This window comes from Lytechinus variegatus, chromosome 14, assembly GCF_018143015.1.
Source record: "Lytechinus variegatus isolate NC3 chromosome 14, Lvar_3.0, whole genome shotgun sequence".
In the NCBI taxonomy this organism is placed as follows: Eukaryota; Metazoa; Echinodermata; class Echinoidea; order Temnopleuroida; family Toxopneustidae; genus Lytechinus; species Lytechinus variegatus.
In genome coordinates this window covers 17,978,081-17,995,143 of record NC_054753.1, presented here as the reverse complement: position 1 = coordinate 17,995,143, position 17,063 = coordinate 17,978,081, and the positions used below count along the sequence as shown (strand labels likewise).

At 36.5% G+C, this 17,063-nt stretch overlaps 1 protein-coding gene across 2 annotated transcripts in view; it reads right to left on the bottom strand.

The window, feature by feature from the left end:
• The window catches only part of LOC121427345 (myosin-9-like), a 60,917-nt gene that overhangs the window by 15,442 nt on the left and 28,412 nt on the right, over positions 1-17,063 (bottom strand). The window contains exons 7-15 of one of the 2 annotated variants that reach the window (XM_041623692.1): positions 16,433-16,552; positions 14,279-14,392; positions 13,689-13,916; positions 12,996-13,040; positions 9,535-9,627; positions 8,594-8,848; positions 4,240-4,299; positions 1,684-1,753; positions 519-631 (exon numbers count right to left, since the gene is read on the bottom strand). In XM_041623692.1, coding sequence (XP_041479626.1) covers positions 519-631; positions 1,684-1,753; positions 4,240-4,299; positions 8,594-8,848; positions 9,535-9,627; positions 12,996-13,040; positions 13,689-13,916; positions 14,279-14,392; positions 16,433-16,552 — 1,098 coding nt within the window. The remainder of the gene's footprint in view (positions 1-518; positions 632-1,683; positions 1,754-4,239; positions 4,300-8,593; positions 8,849-9,534; positions 9,628-12,995; positions 13,041-13,688; positions 13,917-14,278; positions 14,393-16,432; positions 16,553-17,063) is intronic. The other variant, XM_041623693.1, reaches the window with a different exon arrangement.

Below are 17,063 nucleotides of genomic sequence, written 5' to 3'. Positions count from 1 at the left end.
ATGAGATAATACATGTGACAAGCAAAAAATAAATATGAAGAGGCAAATTTCGTGATGTATATTAGAGACTCGCATCAGAAACAAGCCAAGGCAACAATTCAATTTAATTTCAGTTGGCATCATGTGGTCAGATGGAAGGGGGGGACCTTGGGGGAAATATCCATAAAGAGCCCCTAAAACTTTTATAGGGCATAAAGAAAGCTGTCATGCAGATTAGCAATATTTGGTAAGTTAAGTGTAATCTTACAGGTGCAGGTCCTAAATGATAAAGAGACAAGTGTCATCCCTCCCTCCCCCCCCCCCCCCTCTTCCAAATATTGATGCTGCTGGCAGCTTGATGAAAAGTCATCTAAAAAAAATGTTTGCTTGTAACATGTTTGTTGCCTAATTGCACCCTTTTAGGAAGCGAGGGACTTTCTTTTTTTTTTGCTCACTCAATCGTTCAGAAGCCCTCTAACTAATAAACTCCTAGATACGCCTGTCTGAAAATGAATAGTTCCCCTCCCTCTGCGACTCACCTGGCCGTCTCTACTAGTATCATATTGTTTGAAGAGCTCAGCCGATCTTCTCCCAAGCTCTTCTTGAAGAACATCTCCCGAGTGCTCCGACATCTTCAGTCTTGACGCTAGATCTGACAAGACAGAATTGTCCTTATTGTTGAATGGAAATTCAAGCTGCGTTAATGATCATTTAATGATTTTTAAATGGAACTCCAAAACAGAATCCTAAAAAGGCCTCCAACTTAATTGTGATTAATATAAAAAAATATGTGCTGAATGATTCTTGTGGAAAATGAGCATTGTTCAGTAATCAGCTCAATGAACATTAATCTGCTACTACATGTAGATACATGTGTCATATTCCAAGGAATAATAATAATGCAAGTACCATCATGGCAAGTGTCCATCTATAAACGATCTTTAGTGTTGTCTGTTTTCAGCCCGTTTTCAGCCCATTTTACGACTGACTCTATTGGGGCATTGCAAGAAACTTGCAATCAATCCCAAGTCAATTTTCGTTCAAGAAATCAAGCATACATGTATGCTGTGTAATTGATTTTAAATTTGCGATTGATTGCTAATCTGCTCCATGAAACAAGGAGTGTAATATGATTTGCTGTAGTTGAAACTGATCAATCAATTGTAAAATTGCAACAGAATATTTGCGATTGATTGCAAATATTTTCTTGCAACACCCCGTATGTCATACTTATAGATCAATGTGTGTTTACACCAGTCCCTTCAAAAATACATTGTGCAGTATTAAAAAGGGTATTTAAAGAAAAATACCAGTTTTGGAAATGATCTGAAAATGAGTTTGAACAGAATCCAATGAAATTACCACCCAAGTATTTGTATGTACATGTATGAATAAAAAAATACATGTATGTGCCAAGTGGCTTGGAAGAATAGAAGAATGAGCAAAATCAGCATGGAATTCCATTAAGTATTTTTCCGAGCAATATCAATGCACTGTCCTACATATGCTTTGCTGTGTTAGTGATCATCAGAATTATCAGTTTTCAGCAAAAAATTCATATTTTCACAAAGATAAGTTTATTTCAATGTAACAGATCTAGATCTATTATAATATAGTGGTAATTAACCTTGATTTTAAAGAATTTCTCATGAAATAATTGTTTGCTGCAACTACTGTCTTTCTAACTTTAAATGCACTTCTTACCTTGGTTTTTCCTTTTCTCGATTTCCAATTCCTGTTGCAGGAATGTCTCCTTGCTTAGACTCGATTCCAGCTGTTTGATGATAAACAAGTTAAGAAAAGGCAAACAACAGTGAAATTATGGGGGTCATTTTTTAACCCTTCAGTCTTTTTGTATATGAATTATTCATCATTGCTTTGGTCTGATATGCTACAAGTAAGAACCTCACATGGGATTATTACATGTATATAGACATTTTCTTTTTACAAAATTCGTTTTGATAAAAAAAGCAATGAGTTTATTTTATTCAGATTTGGAGTTTGGACATTATTATTGGACCATTAGGACTTTTTTGGTGCATACACAGTACAGTACAAATGTATCGTCATGTGTCCTCAGTGGAAATTGTAATAATCAGTCAAATTCTCCCGGTTCAACAAGTACGAGGAAAAAGGTGATTTATATCCGATATTTAAAAAATAATACTATACCAACATTTTCATACTACCGGTAATTTCAAAGTGCTTTCACATGTATTTTTGATAAAAGATTTTTTTCACATGAATTGGTGGAATGCGTACATGCACATTTTTGTTCATGAAATTGAAATGAATGAAAAATCAAATCTAATTCAAAAATGAAATTGGAATGAAAATCAAAGAATACCAAACTACCGATGCAGGCAAGAGACAGCACAGATTGATAAAATTCATAACAATTAAAGAAACAATGCCTGGTGCACATATAATGAACAAAGGTAAGGCAGAAATTGATAATGGACAAGGGGAGAAAAAAGTTAGGATATATACAGTGCGTCCCACAAAAAAGGAAACCTGTTTTCAGAGATAGATTTCACAATTATTAATTATGTTTTTACCATAAATTTGATACTTATGGCAAGAGTGGAATCTCATATTTAATTTGAGACCAATTGCTTAGCAAATCGTTCACGCATGGCAGATTACAACTATAAATATTGAGGCATATCAGAAACGATTTGCGCAGAAACTTGCATGTGAATCTGAACCCACTCTCTTTTCAGGGATCAGTTAGAGAAACCTAACAAAGAATACAAAAGAAATAATTTCAAACTCGTCTTGCTCAGTAATGCGTGTAGTGATTGTCTCATGTTCGATATCAAAATAAAGTAAAAAAAAATTTGATCATATGATGATGCAAATGAAATATCACAATACATTTTGATTTGAAGAAAAAAAGACATGGGAATCCTGGTTTCCTTATTTCTGGGACGCACTGTATAATTAGAATACAAAATTAACAAACATGCAGAGAATTCAAGTTTATGAATATATGAAAAAATAGAAAGATTGATATATCTAAATGAAGGAAAGAAACCGTACATGTATAACAATATACATGTATAAAAACAGTGAACAAGAGTCTAACAATATACAACGCAAAGATTTGTATGTTTGTACAGTATGTACATGTAGATGGAGGCTGGCATGATCAGTACATGTGCATTATGCAATCTGGGGGTGTTTCATAAAGCTGTGTGTACAGTATTTAAGTTACGAGCGATTTACCAGCGACCAATGACCAGTTCTTGTGCTAAAGGATACACATATATCCCAAATTATCACTGGTGTTGATATTAGCTCCTAAGAAATAGTCAACAGTGCAGAGAGTCAATTGTAACTGCTAAGTAGCTTTATGAAACACCCACATGGGTATTTTCCAGAGTGGCACTAGTCCAGATCGGACCTTGGTGGTTGGAAAGTTCTCTTTCCAAAGCTAACATACATGTAGTGGGCACCTTGGTGAGGAGGGGAGATGAGGGAATTGGCGCCGATTAGAGATTGGGAGTCATGTTTCCTCTATATTACATGTAGCTTTGGGAAAGAGAACTTCCAAAGAGCAAGGTCCAATCTGGACTAGAGTGGCACATGAGAGTAGGGCAGAAAAACTTCTTTAAAATTTCAAGTTGTACATGTATGCAGAATATAGCTCAATGCTGCATTGGTCAGTGTTGCCTATTACTAATGAAGATTTAAATCATAACTGATTTTCAATACCATGATACATGCACTGGGCCGCTGAGGGATGCCACTTAGAATTCATGAAAAATTCTGGAAACCATTTAGAATGACCCCTTCACTACATGAAAAAGATGTTTTCTATGAAAGGGAATATGTTTAAAAAGGCTGAATACAGACTTTCATCTAATAAGTAGGATCCCTGGCCACTGGCAATGATTGCAAGTTATCATATACATGTATCATAGTGCAAGTTTAACTCTTAAAAATGAAACATCAACTGGGGTATATGTACAGTATACAGTGTTCACATATCAATCAAGGCTTGGAAAAGATACAGAATACATGTACCTTCAAGAAAAAAAATACCAAGAAAGAAAATGTGAAGCTGATCAATGGTAGTACCCTTCTTGTGCACTACACCTTATGCTATTAAAGTTTTTATTCAGCATGCAAGTGAAGAAAAATACATATGTACAACAGTGAAACAGGACATTGGCATGCAAGTGAAGAAAAAGGCATGTACATGTACATGTAAATGTAAAATGAACAGAAGTAATATCAATAAAAAATAATCCTCACTGATGGCAGAGATGGTGATGATGATGACTTAAATCTTGGTGACAGGAACGTTACTTGTTTCTAAATAAAAATAGGAGAGTATTAACTAAGCACATTCAATATTAGTTTTAAAATTCCATACATAATCCAGGCCACAATCAGCTAAAGGCCATTTTATAATACAAAAAATGCTGAACAAAAATAATGACAATTAAAAAAATTGATGTACTAAGAATCATGAATCATCTGGAAAAAAAAACACACCATGTACAATCCCCCTCTATTTCTAAATCCAATGATTGGAATTGCCTAGAGGTAAAGCATGAGTGCACATTCACATAAATGCTGTAGCACAGAGTCCATGAACAATTTGAGTGGTAGGGGCCCCTCTCCAAGGAACAACCTTTGAAGTATTAACCATCTCTGACCAACTTCTGAGACTAAAGATTTCTTTTTTTCTCATTCAATCCTTTTGAAGAAGTGTTTTTTTTTACTAGAAACTGAACAAAAAGAGAGCGGTGTTGGCTCAGTCGGTAATGCGTCTGCCCGTCGAACCAAAGATCGTGGGTTCGACTCCACCCCGAGCGGATGACTGAAGCCAGTGCGTTGTGTGTAAACGTCTCTCCCATGTTTCATAGATGCAGGCTATGTTACAATGGAAAACACTCCGTCCCTCGGATAGGACGTTAAATGGAGGCCATGTGTAGAGGAGAGTCACCACCTTTGCACGTTAAGAACCCACTGCACTATTCGTATAAGAGTAGGGGGAAACCCCAGTGAAGTGGTCCACCTGCATTTCCCCCATTCAGTTATATCGGGAGGAGAGACCTGCGGGTCATAGTGATTCAGTTCGCTTTTCGCCTCCCAGGCACAGGTGACGCCAAACAAAAATATAAATAATAAAAAAATCTTGAAAGCTAAAACTGCTCCCTAACTTCCCTCATCCAGCAGCAGGCATCACAAAGCAAATCAGAAATGAATTGTTGATGGAAACGTACAGTCCAAGAACTGACGGAATTCTGGCCTGTAACACGAAGCTTTAATAGCGATCGATCGTGGCACTGATTTTCACAGTTTGATCATACACAATAATCAAGGCAATCAATCACAGAATCACACCCCCCCCCACGATCAATTACTAATCTTTATGTTACAATGCCCATGACTAAAGGAAATTAATCATTGATCCTGCTACTGCTAAAGATGTGCTATTCTATAAATATAGAATCAAGATAATATAAATTGTACCTTGTTTAATTAGCTCACTTCACACAGTTTAAAAGAAATTGTTCGTTCGAAGTAAAAAAGATAAAAATCTTCACCACACTTGCCATCTTAATATACATGTAAATGTATACTTTCAAAATTAAAGGATACATCATACATGTACATGTAGATGCTTGATTCTGCCCCCCCCCCCTGAAAATAGTTTTTCTCAATATACACTAAAACAAAAACATGTAGTTCTGGCATATCTTGTCTTTACAATACTTTAAATGCATTTTGCACAGAGCAAATCTTAAAAAGGAATAGTGCTATCTACAAAGCAAAGTAAATCCCTATAGTAACATTTGCCATATCCAAATTCACTTAGAAAACTGATAAATTTGATTGAAATCTTACTCTCCACACACTATTAATATCACCCATCTTGGAATAGAATATCAAAACTTCAAGAAATAATTAATATTTGTCACTGCTAAATAAATGTTTTCCTCAATATCCACTTACACAATTAAGTCCAAGAATATGAACTGCCTCTGTTTACTTACCAAACTGCATTTAGCACAAACCACATCAGGTGCAATAGTAGACGGAATCGTGGACAGCAAGCAACAAGTGCTTCCTTCGACATTACTTGCCATAACTGAAATTCATTTCCAGCGCTATAATGGCTTTATAACACTCGGGATGCATCCACGAAGCCCTACGGTGTCCATAAACCACCAATCGAATATGAGAATCCATTGAAAAGAAACATCCAACACCTTGTGCAAGTTTCAATGACAATGGATTTATTCACTGAAAATGGAGTGCACCTGCTCGGGGTTTCCTGTACAACGCCCTCTAATATTGAATGTGAAGTAGTGCTTCACCGAGGAGCCAATGGTGTGGTTTTCTTTTCTTGACTGGACATTAAAACACCTGCTAATTGATCGAATGATGGATCATCGTTTATTATAAATCTTCAATTCGGTTATTTTTCTCCACCTCGCACCTTCCTTCTACTGTCCATTTCAAATTTGTCAAATTTATCACTTTTTTGTCTTTTTTAAATTCTCTCTCTCCTATTCATTTAGAATCTCTCTGAGGCGAATATTCTCTGTTTGGGTGTGCCTGTGTGCATTAGTGTGATTCTTTTCTACAGTTACACATCTTCTCAATTTAGTTCTCTACTTTCGTTTCTCTCCATTTTTTTTTTTACCCCATAACTGCCCTACATCACCTCCCCCCCCCATGCCATCTCTCATTTTCCTAGCATAAGAATCCTTTTAATATTGAAATGACCTTATTGCAGGTTCCCTTTTCTGTTTTCACAAAAGTCACAGGGCCATTCAACTTCCTGTAAACCATAGTCTCAGCACATAAACCAAAAGCTATAAAAACCCTACCTACTTTTTTTTCTATTTGATGGTTAAAAATACAATTTTATAGAATTGAAATTCAAATCTATTGTTAACAGTCTTGAGTTATATCTTTGGTTGGAAAAACTCAATCAGAAAGTTCTCTATTCTGTTTCTGTTGAAGGTTTCCAGAGCCGATTTACACCTTTAATAGCTAAGAACCTGATGTTTCAAAACCTAAAGCTACAATCCAATTAAATCTTTTATTGGACCTACATGTACCTTATCAGAAAATTCTCTGTTCTGTTCCTCTAGAAGGTCCACTGACCCATACACTCCTTATGCTTCTTCCCCTTAAATGCTACATGTAAGAACCAGATGTTTCAAAGACCCACATTGGACCTACCTTATCATAAAGTTCTATTGTTTTATTCTAAAATGTTCATTGACCCCATCCACTTCTTACACTTCTGCTCCTGAAGAATCACTAGTCTCAATCAAATGATTAAAAGCTATTGATGCTCCAAAGACCTAAAGTTTGATTCTGAATTACATCCTTCACTGGACTTACCTTGTCAGATAGTTCTCTCTTTTGTTTCTCTAGAAAGTCTCCAGAGCCAATCAAGTCCTTGTATTAAAGCTAAAAATATGATGTTTACAAATTTTAAAGCTACAATTCTGAATAAAAATCTTCTAGTGGACCTACCTAATCAAGAAGTTTTCTATTCTGTTTCTCTAGAAGGTCCACAGGCCCCAGATACTCCTTATGCTTCTGTTCCTTAAGCCTAAATAGACTGGGCTATTTCGACGCCTAAGAAGACTGGGGGGGGGGGCTGATTCAGCCCCCCCCCCCTTATGATCTCGGCCGTTGATCGCGCGATCGTGACGAAAATTGGCACACGGGTTACCCATGGCATTATCTACAAAACTATGACATCAAATTCTGCAAAAAGTCTCATGTCTCATTAATTATGCTAATTTATGCGTAAAATCATAAGTTTGCTCTAATTAATAAAATAATGCCCCTGAAATGCTAATTTTTGTTTCACATACTCTAGATAGGCATCTGATCAAACCGATTTAAAAAAAAATTCAAAATCACATTCATTTTCTTATGTATTCTATTGTTTTCTAAATTTCTTATGTATTTCTTTGTTTTTCGACTTTTTGTTTTTTATTGTTTTTTCAATGGAAATTGTCGGGGACTTTATTTTGACCATACACAAGATAAAATTAATTGATTTTAAGCAGTAAAAGGAAAAATAATGATACATTTATGAATTTTGGCTAAGAACACTATTTGCATTGGATTTGTACACAAATTCACGTTTTTGAGTAATTTTGGGTCTGCATGCACTTACGTAATGTTGCGTAATTTTGGAACCGCGTACCCGGGGTCACAATTGCGCGAGACTTGAAAGTAAAAAGTCAGCGAGCGACGCGGTAAAAAAATTTTGCGCGGCAGATTTATCGCGAAAAATGTCGAGGGGGGGCTGAATCAGCCCCCCCCCAGTCTTTTTAGGGTTAAGAATCAATAGTCTCAATCAAATGATTAAAAACTACATGTATGGATGCTAAAAAGACCTACATGTAAAGCTTCGATTCTGAATGACATCGTTCATTGGACTTACCTTATCAGAGAGTTTTCTATTCTGTTTCTCTAGAAGGTCCACAGGCCCCAGATACTCCTTATGCTTCTGTTCCTTAAGAATCAATAGTCTCAATCAAATGATTAAAAACTACATGTATGGATGCTCAAAAGACCTACATGTAAAGCTTCGATTCTGAATGACATCTTTCACTGGACTTACCTTATCAGAGAGTTCTCTATTCTGTTTCTCCAGAAGGTCCACAGACCCCAGCCATTCCTTGTGCTTCTGCTCCTTGCTGATCATCGCCTGCAGCTCATGGGCCAGTACGTCCCGATCCTTCTTCAGTCCCTCCACCAAGCGCTCCAGGTCTCCGATGGTCTCCCTGTGACGCTCCACCTCCTTGCCGAGGAAGCTCTGCTCCACCTTGAGCTGCTCCTCAAACTTCTCCCTCTCGGAGCTGGAAGTATTCAAAATCTATCAAACCAAAATAAAGAGGGCAAAACCATTAAAGCTCCTTTGCAATGTATATAGTGCCACTAGAACATTCATGGCCCTGTCTTACAAAGAGATGTGATAGATTAAAATCAAGCTCAAATCGCCACTAGTGTACCATACATGTATGTAAATCCAGGCACACAATTCATTGCAATCCAAATTTCCAAGAAATTGTAAATAACATTTAATATGAACATTCCAACCATTATCTTTACTGAATGATATGGTTTTGAAGGAGAATGAATAGTTTTCAAAAAAAGTTTTTAATATGTGTATTAAACTTTCCTGCGATGAGTTTCATTTTATCTGTAAAATTTCAATATCGTTAGTGAATATAAGTCAAATCAAATATGCAAAACGTGGCATCGAAAAAGAAGAAAATTATCCGCAAAATATCCAATTTCGAATTACAGAACATTCTTTCAGACACAGCTATCATTTCTATTAATCGTTGAAAATATTTACACAAAAAAAATCTGAACTTCTCGAGATTGATAGTACATACATGTATATGTATATGCTTTATCCCCAAAATTTCACATTTTGATTTAAAGAAGATTCTGGACACAATATTTACCATCCTATTATTTCTATGAATCATTGATAATATTTACACCCCAGACAATCTCAACATCTTAAGATTACACAAACATTATCAAACTTACCCTTTTGTTTTCTGCTTGTAACTTGAGAATATCCAGCTGACTGTTAGAGAGCATTGTCTTAGAGCCGTCCAGTTCGTGGCTAAGGAGGTCCAACTGAAAGGATACAACAAAATATTCAGGTCCGATGAAAATTTAAACCTTCATCTGGTACCAACAATCTCTGAATGATCTTCAACCATTCGTTCTACGATCGATTAACCAATTTTTACTTTATGCATGAAGAGTTCAAATAACAGGATAACAAAGATGATGAAGTCGTTGGACCAGTGTAACATAATTTAAGCTAGGCTCATCCCCAAATCACGTACATGTATGACCCATTGGCTTTTATGGCCTATTAACAAATCTGGAACCACTGAGCATAAAGTGTCAACAGCTACTACAGGGCACCATCAAAAAACATTAAACCATGCTATATAAAAAAGAGTGCCATTAAAGGCCCATATCCAAATGAATTCACAGAGTTTCTCCATTGGAAGCCCTGAAGCCCTGAGTATCATCAGCCATTACTGGCACCAGCACAAACCCTGTACAACGCTCAGGAGGGTTTCTTTAATGGTTCACAGACAGACATGCAATTACAGTAAAGTTTTCTTACATCAATTACTGGATTATCTTTTTTTGACTGGCCCAGTTAAAGCCATAACAAAGTCAATCAAAATGAAGTTTGAAGGTTTTGTTTATAAACAGAAGAGTATGTCCTACACTTAAGATTGACATAACTTGTCAAAAGTCATTTGTTTAAATGCATCTAATTTAATGTAGAACAAGAAAAAAAAGGGAGCATGATTCTAGGTTTGAAGTGACTGTCGCATAAGAGGTGCATTCTACATGTACAATGTTCTATGTATACACAGACAAACCCAGTTTCTGTGAAGACACAAATTTGAAATGTATTTCATCTAGAGATCATAGGTCACTGTAGGCTCTTTGGTAAAATATATTCAATAACTATATATCCAGGGGTGGATCCAGCTTTCGCCAATAGGGGGGGCGAAAAATATTTCCATCAACATTTTTCTCGATTGGCCGCTATAATCTGATTTTTTTTGTTGGATTTTCAGGGAGTAGTCCTAACAAAAGACTGAGGTTTTAAGTATATATGTTAGATTTTATTGTTACAAACAAGATAAGGTATCTCATGTGGTCTTAATATATAATGCGAGCGCGAAGAGCAAGCTAAAATTCTTTGATATTGTTATGTCCTTAGAACTGAAGATTCTGATCATTTTTTTATAATCATGAACAAAGATAAGTATCCATGAATGCGAGCGCGAAGTGCTGGCCGAAATTTTATTGTAGTAACGTGAAAAGGGACTCCATTAGGATTGAGAGGATACAAGTATTGCCAATTACATAATGAGAGTGCGATGAGCGAGCTCAAAATTTTTGATAATATTCCGACCTGAAAACTGGACAGTCTAAGCACGTTTTTATTTAAATAAAGTACAAGCTGTGTGTCTCAAACAATTAAATGCGAGAGCGAAGCACAAGCTTAATATATTGACATGATAAGTAGCATTTTTACAAATTTTGGAAAGAATTTCCAAAGAGGATAGGTATCTCACAAATCAAACAAAAATCAATCCTCTAAAATGGGATTCATTACACAGGCAATGCGAGTACGAAGCGCGAGCGAAAATTTTTATATAACGTCTATTTCCAATTCTTCCCCTCACCCTTTTCTCGTTTCCTTTCCGGGTCGGGCCGGCCGTTACGAGGCTGTAAATTACACATCAGGGGTATAATACCTCTTTCTTATATACTTTTCTTTCTGTTTTTTTTAGTTTCTATCAAGTTAAAGAGTACACAAGCCTCTGCAGGTTGTAAAAAAATAGGGGGGCTGGGGTCGGCTCGGCCCCCTTCCTGGATCCGCGCCTGATATCTGATACGTTTTTCTTCCTTCTGCTAAAAAACCCCAAGACTAGACTTTGTTCTGCAATGTACACGTAACAGCAACCCCTTCCTTACCACCTGTCACAGCTCTATGAATGACACATCTCGCCCAAATAACAATATACAAATAGCAAATAGGCATGAGTGCGATAGTGCAAGATTTCGCATGAGGTGAAAGAAAGATGAATTCTTTCACCGTATGCGAAATCTTGCACCATTGCACGAATAAGAATATTCACTATTTGTGTTGTACAACGCCTCAGAATCTCGAGAAAATATGAAAAAACAAGAGTTTTTCCCTCCAGTAATCTATGAAAAGGGAGCAAAAATATTGAAAGCGATAAGCAAAATCTCACAAGCCGGGCTGACAAGCGCACATGATCTTGGACAGCATTGCGCATTTAGCCAGCGGGCTGTACGCGCATTGTCACCTTATTCAATGAAATCGCATTGTGACATCACCTCCTAAAGTCATGCAATGGTACATTTTGGACGGTAGGCTACATTTTGGATGGTACGTCTTGTGTGCAACGGTACGAATGTGTGAGATTCAGCCTCCCATTCGATCGCGTACAACAAGCTATGTAGGCGTTGTACAATATTCATTAAATCAATCAATCAAATCGACAGTCAAAATACAAAATCAATATAGAAAAAACATGAAAATTCAAATTCAGAAAACATCACACACGAGTCCCAATTACTAGATTTTTCTTTCAGAAATACAGTATACATACATGCATATAAAATACAGAGAAAATTCAACCTTGAAATTAAGAAAAAAAAATTGTCACCTCAAGGAAAAAATCTATGAAAGCCCTCCTCAATAATTCTCCTTGTGCACTCTACTCCCTAATGCAGGGTAAAACTTCTCTTATCACTGACTCTTCTTGTGCACTATGCTTTCTGTTCACACTATTATACGAGGGGAGGAAAAATATGGTGCAGGGTAAAAAACAATCTCTCATCACGATCTCTTCTTGTGCACTATGCTCTTCATTCACACTATTAAATTCATAGCATGTTCATTATTTCAAAAGCCTTTCATCAAATTAATGGAATCTTTTGTGAGATACACATAGTCATTAGATACTGGTATCATGAATTACATCGAGTGAATAATGTACCTAAGTCAAAGTCCAAGGTCAATGAAATTTTATCATTATTATTAAATGAATAATTTCTTTTACTTTGACTTAAATTTGAGGGGAAGGAAATATGGTGCAGCATAAAAATGCTCTCTTCAAAAGTGCACTATGATTTCTGTTCACGCTATTATCCGACATGAGGGGAAATACATGTATGGTGCACGATATCATGCAATCAACAGCTGTGTAATAACACGTTGTATGACCCCCACACGCATAACTCACATAAATGTATTCTATCCCAGACCCCAAGGCAGGTGTAAGCATTCGATTGATATCGTAAAAGATAAGATTGGGAGAAACCTTCCCTTGCCCTCAGACAATAATGTGAATCCCAGGGTGAAATCAACAACAACAAAAATAGAAAAGACCCAAATATCAAATCTTTCCTCAGCAAGTTCTAGACATGTACCTTACCTTATAAACCTTATCTTTCCCTTTAAATCCAATATTGAAAGTATTCTTTCAAGCAAAAAAGAACCAAAGGTCAATAACACAACTTCAAACATAAGTTGGTAACAATAACAAGCTCATCTCAGTGGAAACATTCCAAAGTACTTATTTTTCTTTAAATTAAATAGTCCAATATATTTTTCCCCTTTAAAGTGTTGGAGATAAGAAAAAGTTTGTCTTTCCAATAATTCAGGATGTATGAAAATTTCCTTCCATGTTTCTGCTTCCATTAAAAATTAATTGATTTTCTGGATGGACTTTCCCTTAAGCACACTCTTGAGATCAAAAAGAATTTACAATTATCAAAATGAATTTACAACTATCAAAGGTATTTGGAAAATATCAATTTTACCTTGGAAGTTGGCCCCGACAAATAATGTGAGTTACCGCAATGAAGTAGTTGTCGCAATCATACGTTCTTTATAAAACAGGCATTTGGACATGCACAAGGTAGTGGTTTCATGAAGTATCTTCTCTGTGATTTTGATTGACTGGTTTGTTCTAAGCCAATCACGTGCAAGGATTTCTGTAGCTTACAACAGGCGTTAGTGAAAGGCACTACTTGTTTCAGGAAACACTCTGCAAAAGTCTCCTTAGCAATTTTTTAAAGTGATTACGAGAACATCTGAGATGATAAAGGAAGCCATGTGGCCCTACCTTGCTGTTCAGTTGTTTCTCATTGTCACGGTAACGCTTGACGACCAGCTCCCACTTCTCCTCCGTGGTGGAGAGCTTCCGCTCCAGCTCCCTGCACTTCATCTTCTCGCTCTCCAGGGATATCATGGTGTCCTCAAGACGGGTCACGCACGTCTCGTTCTGCTTCTGGAGCCGCTTTATCTCTTCCTGGAGTTTGATGGAATTCAGATCTCCTGCAGTTGAAGGCTCCTGAAGTAGGCAACAAAAGTATCGGGAAGAATGAATCATTCATAGCCTAATACATTATCAGCTTTTATTATTTAAATTGGCAACATAAAACAAAGAATCAATGTCAGAAGAACCCCTGGGAGACCAATGGGTATATTCCATATGGCAGATGACGTGAAGAGGTAATGAATCAACAATAAGGGCAATTTTTACCAAAAGAAGGGAACAAAAGAATTCCCCTTTATAATGTTTGATGTAAAGTGATTCTCATTTCATATTGGGCAATATCAGAATTAAACAATGTTGAGAGATATTTATCAGTTTAGCACAAATCTCAAGCAATCCCAGAGTGAGAAACATCAATTGATGATAAAAAAACTTACTGGTTTTGTCACAGTTTGCTTTTCTTGGGCTTTGAATTCCTGCACATCCTTCTTCAGTAGTTCAAACTTCTGTTCCAGCGATTTCTTCTCAACATTCAATGTCTCCTTCTCCTCCTGCATATAACACACAGACAATAGAAAATCAATCGAATTTCAAAGTTTTTTTGTATGAATGGAATGGACTTTGCATAGTGAATTAAGGTAGGCCTACTCAACGGACACCCCAAAAAATGTTATACTAAAATGGTTTGAGAGTTAAGGTACTGGTAGTCAAAGTTTATAATTGACATGAATCATAAAGTTTGTTTGCAAATAATAACTCAACTGAAGGTTTTGTTAGAGGAGTAAAGGACTTCAGCCCCACAAAAGACATGTATGCTACATGTAAATTCAAGATAACTTCTGCCAAGTACGACATACATGTATGCATGTAAAGTAGCGGAAGTGAAATAATACATTTCTATCTACAGTGTACAATTGGAGTAAAATCTATTTAAATGTCTTTCTTCATTGTTACAAATGCCAAACAGGTCCTTCACTGGTTAAGTTCCGCTATTCATGCTTTCGATTTCAGGAAGCATGATTCAGACGGTTGAACCTCTCTTAATGTTTGGGTTTTCACATTAATTTGGCTATATTGTTTGTGAGACAAGAGATTGGATGTCAGGTGTCAGACTGTGTCAAATCTTCTTCGGCTGGGCTCGACTATACTTTCCAAGTCAGCATGAAAAAAATCAATGCGTATATCCCTTTCAAGTACCCCTCCTGGGGTGCATCCCTATTATAACCGAACACCTCATTGCAATTACAAAGTAAAGAACAGTTATGATTACAAAGAGTTACGATTGATCCAATCAATCGTAACTCTATGGAAATCCATCAGTGTTTATATTTTTTCTACAAAAAACTTGCACAATATCCTCTTTATGCAAAGAGAAGCGCAGTGAATTTTCAAGAAAACAATGAATGCATGAATATATAGTACATCATAGCTAGAAAATATTTTGAACAAACATGCATAATACTGTAGATGATGACGTTGCTGGTCATCCATAGTGACGATTGATCGTATCAATCATAATTCTTTGTAAGACGGGCCCCAGAACCCAGTGCACACTTCACGATCCATTGCGATTTGATTTTCAACATAATTGTAACAGAGCTACCAAGTCTCACGCATTATACGTGAGACTCAAGCATTTTGGACTCTTGTTCATCCCCTCAAATCTCTGTCTCACGCAACTATCACAGCCTATCCCCATATACATTGTACACAATGTCTGTGATCTCACTCAGATTCACAGAAAATCTCATGCATAGCTGGTCTTTGAACTTGGCATCTCTGTTGTAAAAGCAATTGATATAAAAACATTCATAAATATGATACAAGTCCTGAATAATGGTACGAATGCTAATCAAGATTCCAGTCTATAATTACTTGAGCCTCCCTGTAGGAATAAGGCAAATTCAACTCCAAATTGTAATGGCACTATCATAGGTTTTGACTTTGAACCAATTTGGACTGACACCAAGGCTTTCTGCAGAGCAGAATTTTGATTTAAGTATGAATTTGTAGCATTATGCAGTAGGTACTTCAAAAAAAAAAAATACTTCTTGCCTTTGGTACATTCATATTTGATGCAAAATGAGATCTGTTAAAAAAAACAACGTTTAGTCGAATCGTGAAGTGAGAAAGTAAGAGAGCATATTGAATTCAGCATGAGGAATTATATCTGTATACAGTGCGTACTTGTACATCTGACAAAGCGATCTATTTTTTTTTATGAGTATTACACAAACGACTCAGCTGTACTTTATTTGGTGATGAAAATATATGAAAGTTTTACTGGAAGATATCAGTTAATTGTGACTATAATTATTTTTCAAATTAAAAAAAATGAAGAATTTGAAAATGTCCATTCTTACTTAGCTGCAACTACATACAACGAAAACAGCAGATTTGAAAAAATATAGGTTTTATCAGTTTCTGTAAAGAAAAGTACACAAATTCTCCAAGATACATGTCCAGACACATTCCATAAAAGCTGAAAATGGCTTGCTATTTCTCCCCTACATACTAAAACTGGAAGTGACAAGTACGTGTAAACAACATCTTTAGAGCAAGAAATATGTAAAAAAAAATTGCTTGATTACCTCGATTGTTGAGATGGTTTTACGATTGGTATCGAGCAGGTGTTTCAGCTTGATGATCGTTCCTTCGTAAGACGACCGTCGTTTCCTCTCGACATCCAAGCTTTCTGTCAGCTCCTTCACCTGGTTTGTGCAAAAAAAAAGGACAAGATGGAAAATGATCTTACAATTGAAATCTAACCTGTACAAATAAGAAAATAATAAAATGATATAGGATGATGGCGCACATATCCACCTTGTTAGGTGCTCAAGGCGCTATATTACCCTGGCTATAAAGCTACATGTACATGTACCTATTCCGGTGCTCAAAGCTTTTTGATGAATTACTTCCTGCCGGTACTGATTTACCTCACCTGGGTTGAGTGCAGCACAACATGGGTAAATAAATTTCTTGCTGAAGGAAAACACGCCATGGCTTGGAATCGAGCCCACGTCCCTCAGATTGAAAGACAAGGGTCTTAACCACTAGACCACGACGCCCCCTCAAGTAATGATTTTCCACAAACACAGAATATGGAAGTGTTGAATTACGACGTCCATCGCTAATACCAACAATCAGGTACATGTATGCCAGTTGGTTTGACTCAATGGGACCAAAAGAAGGCAGAATATGGTAAGGCCCCATTGTGACGTA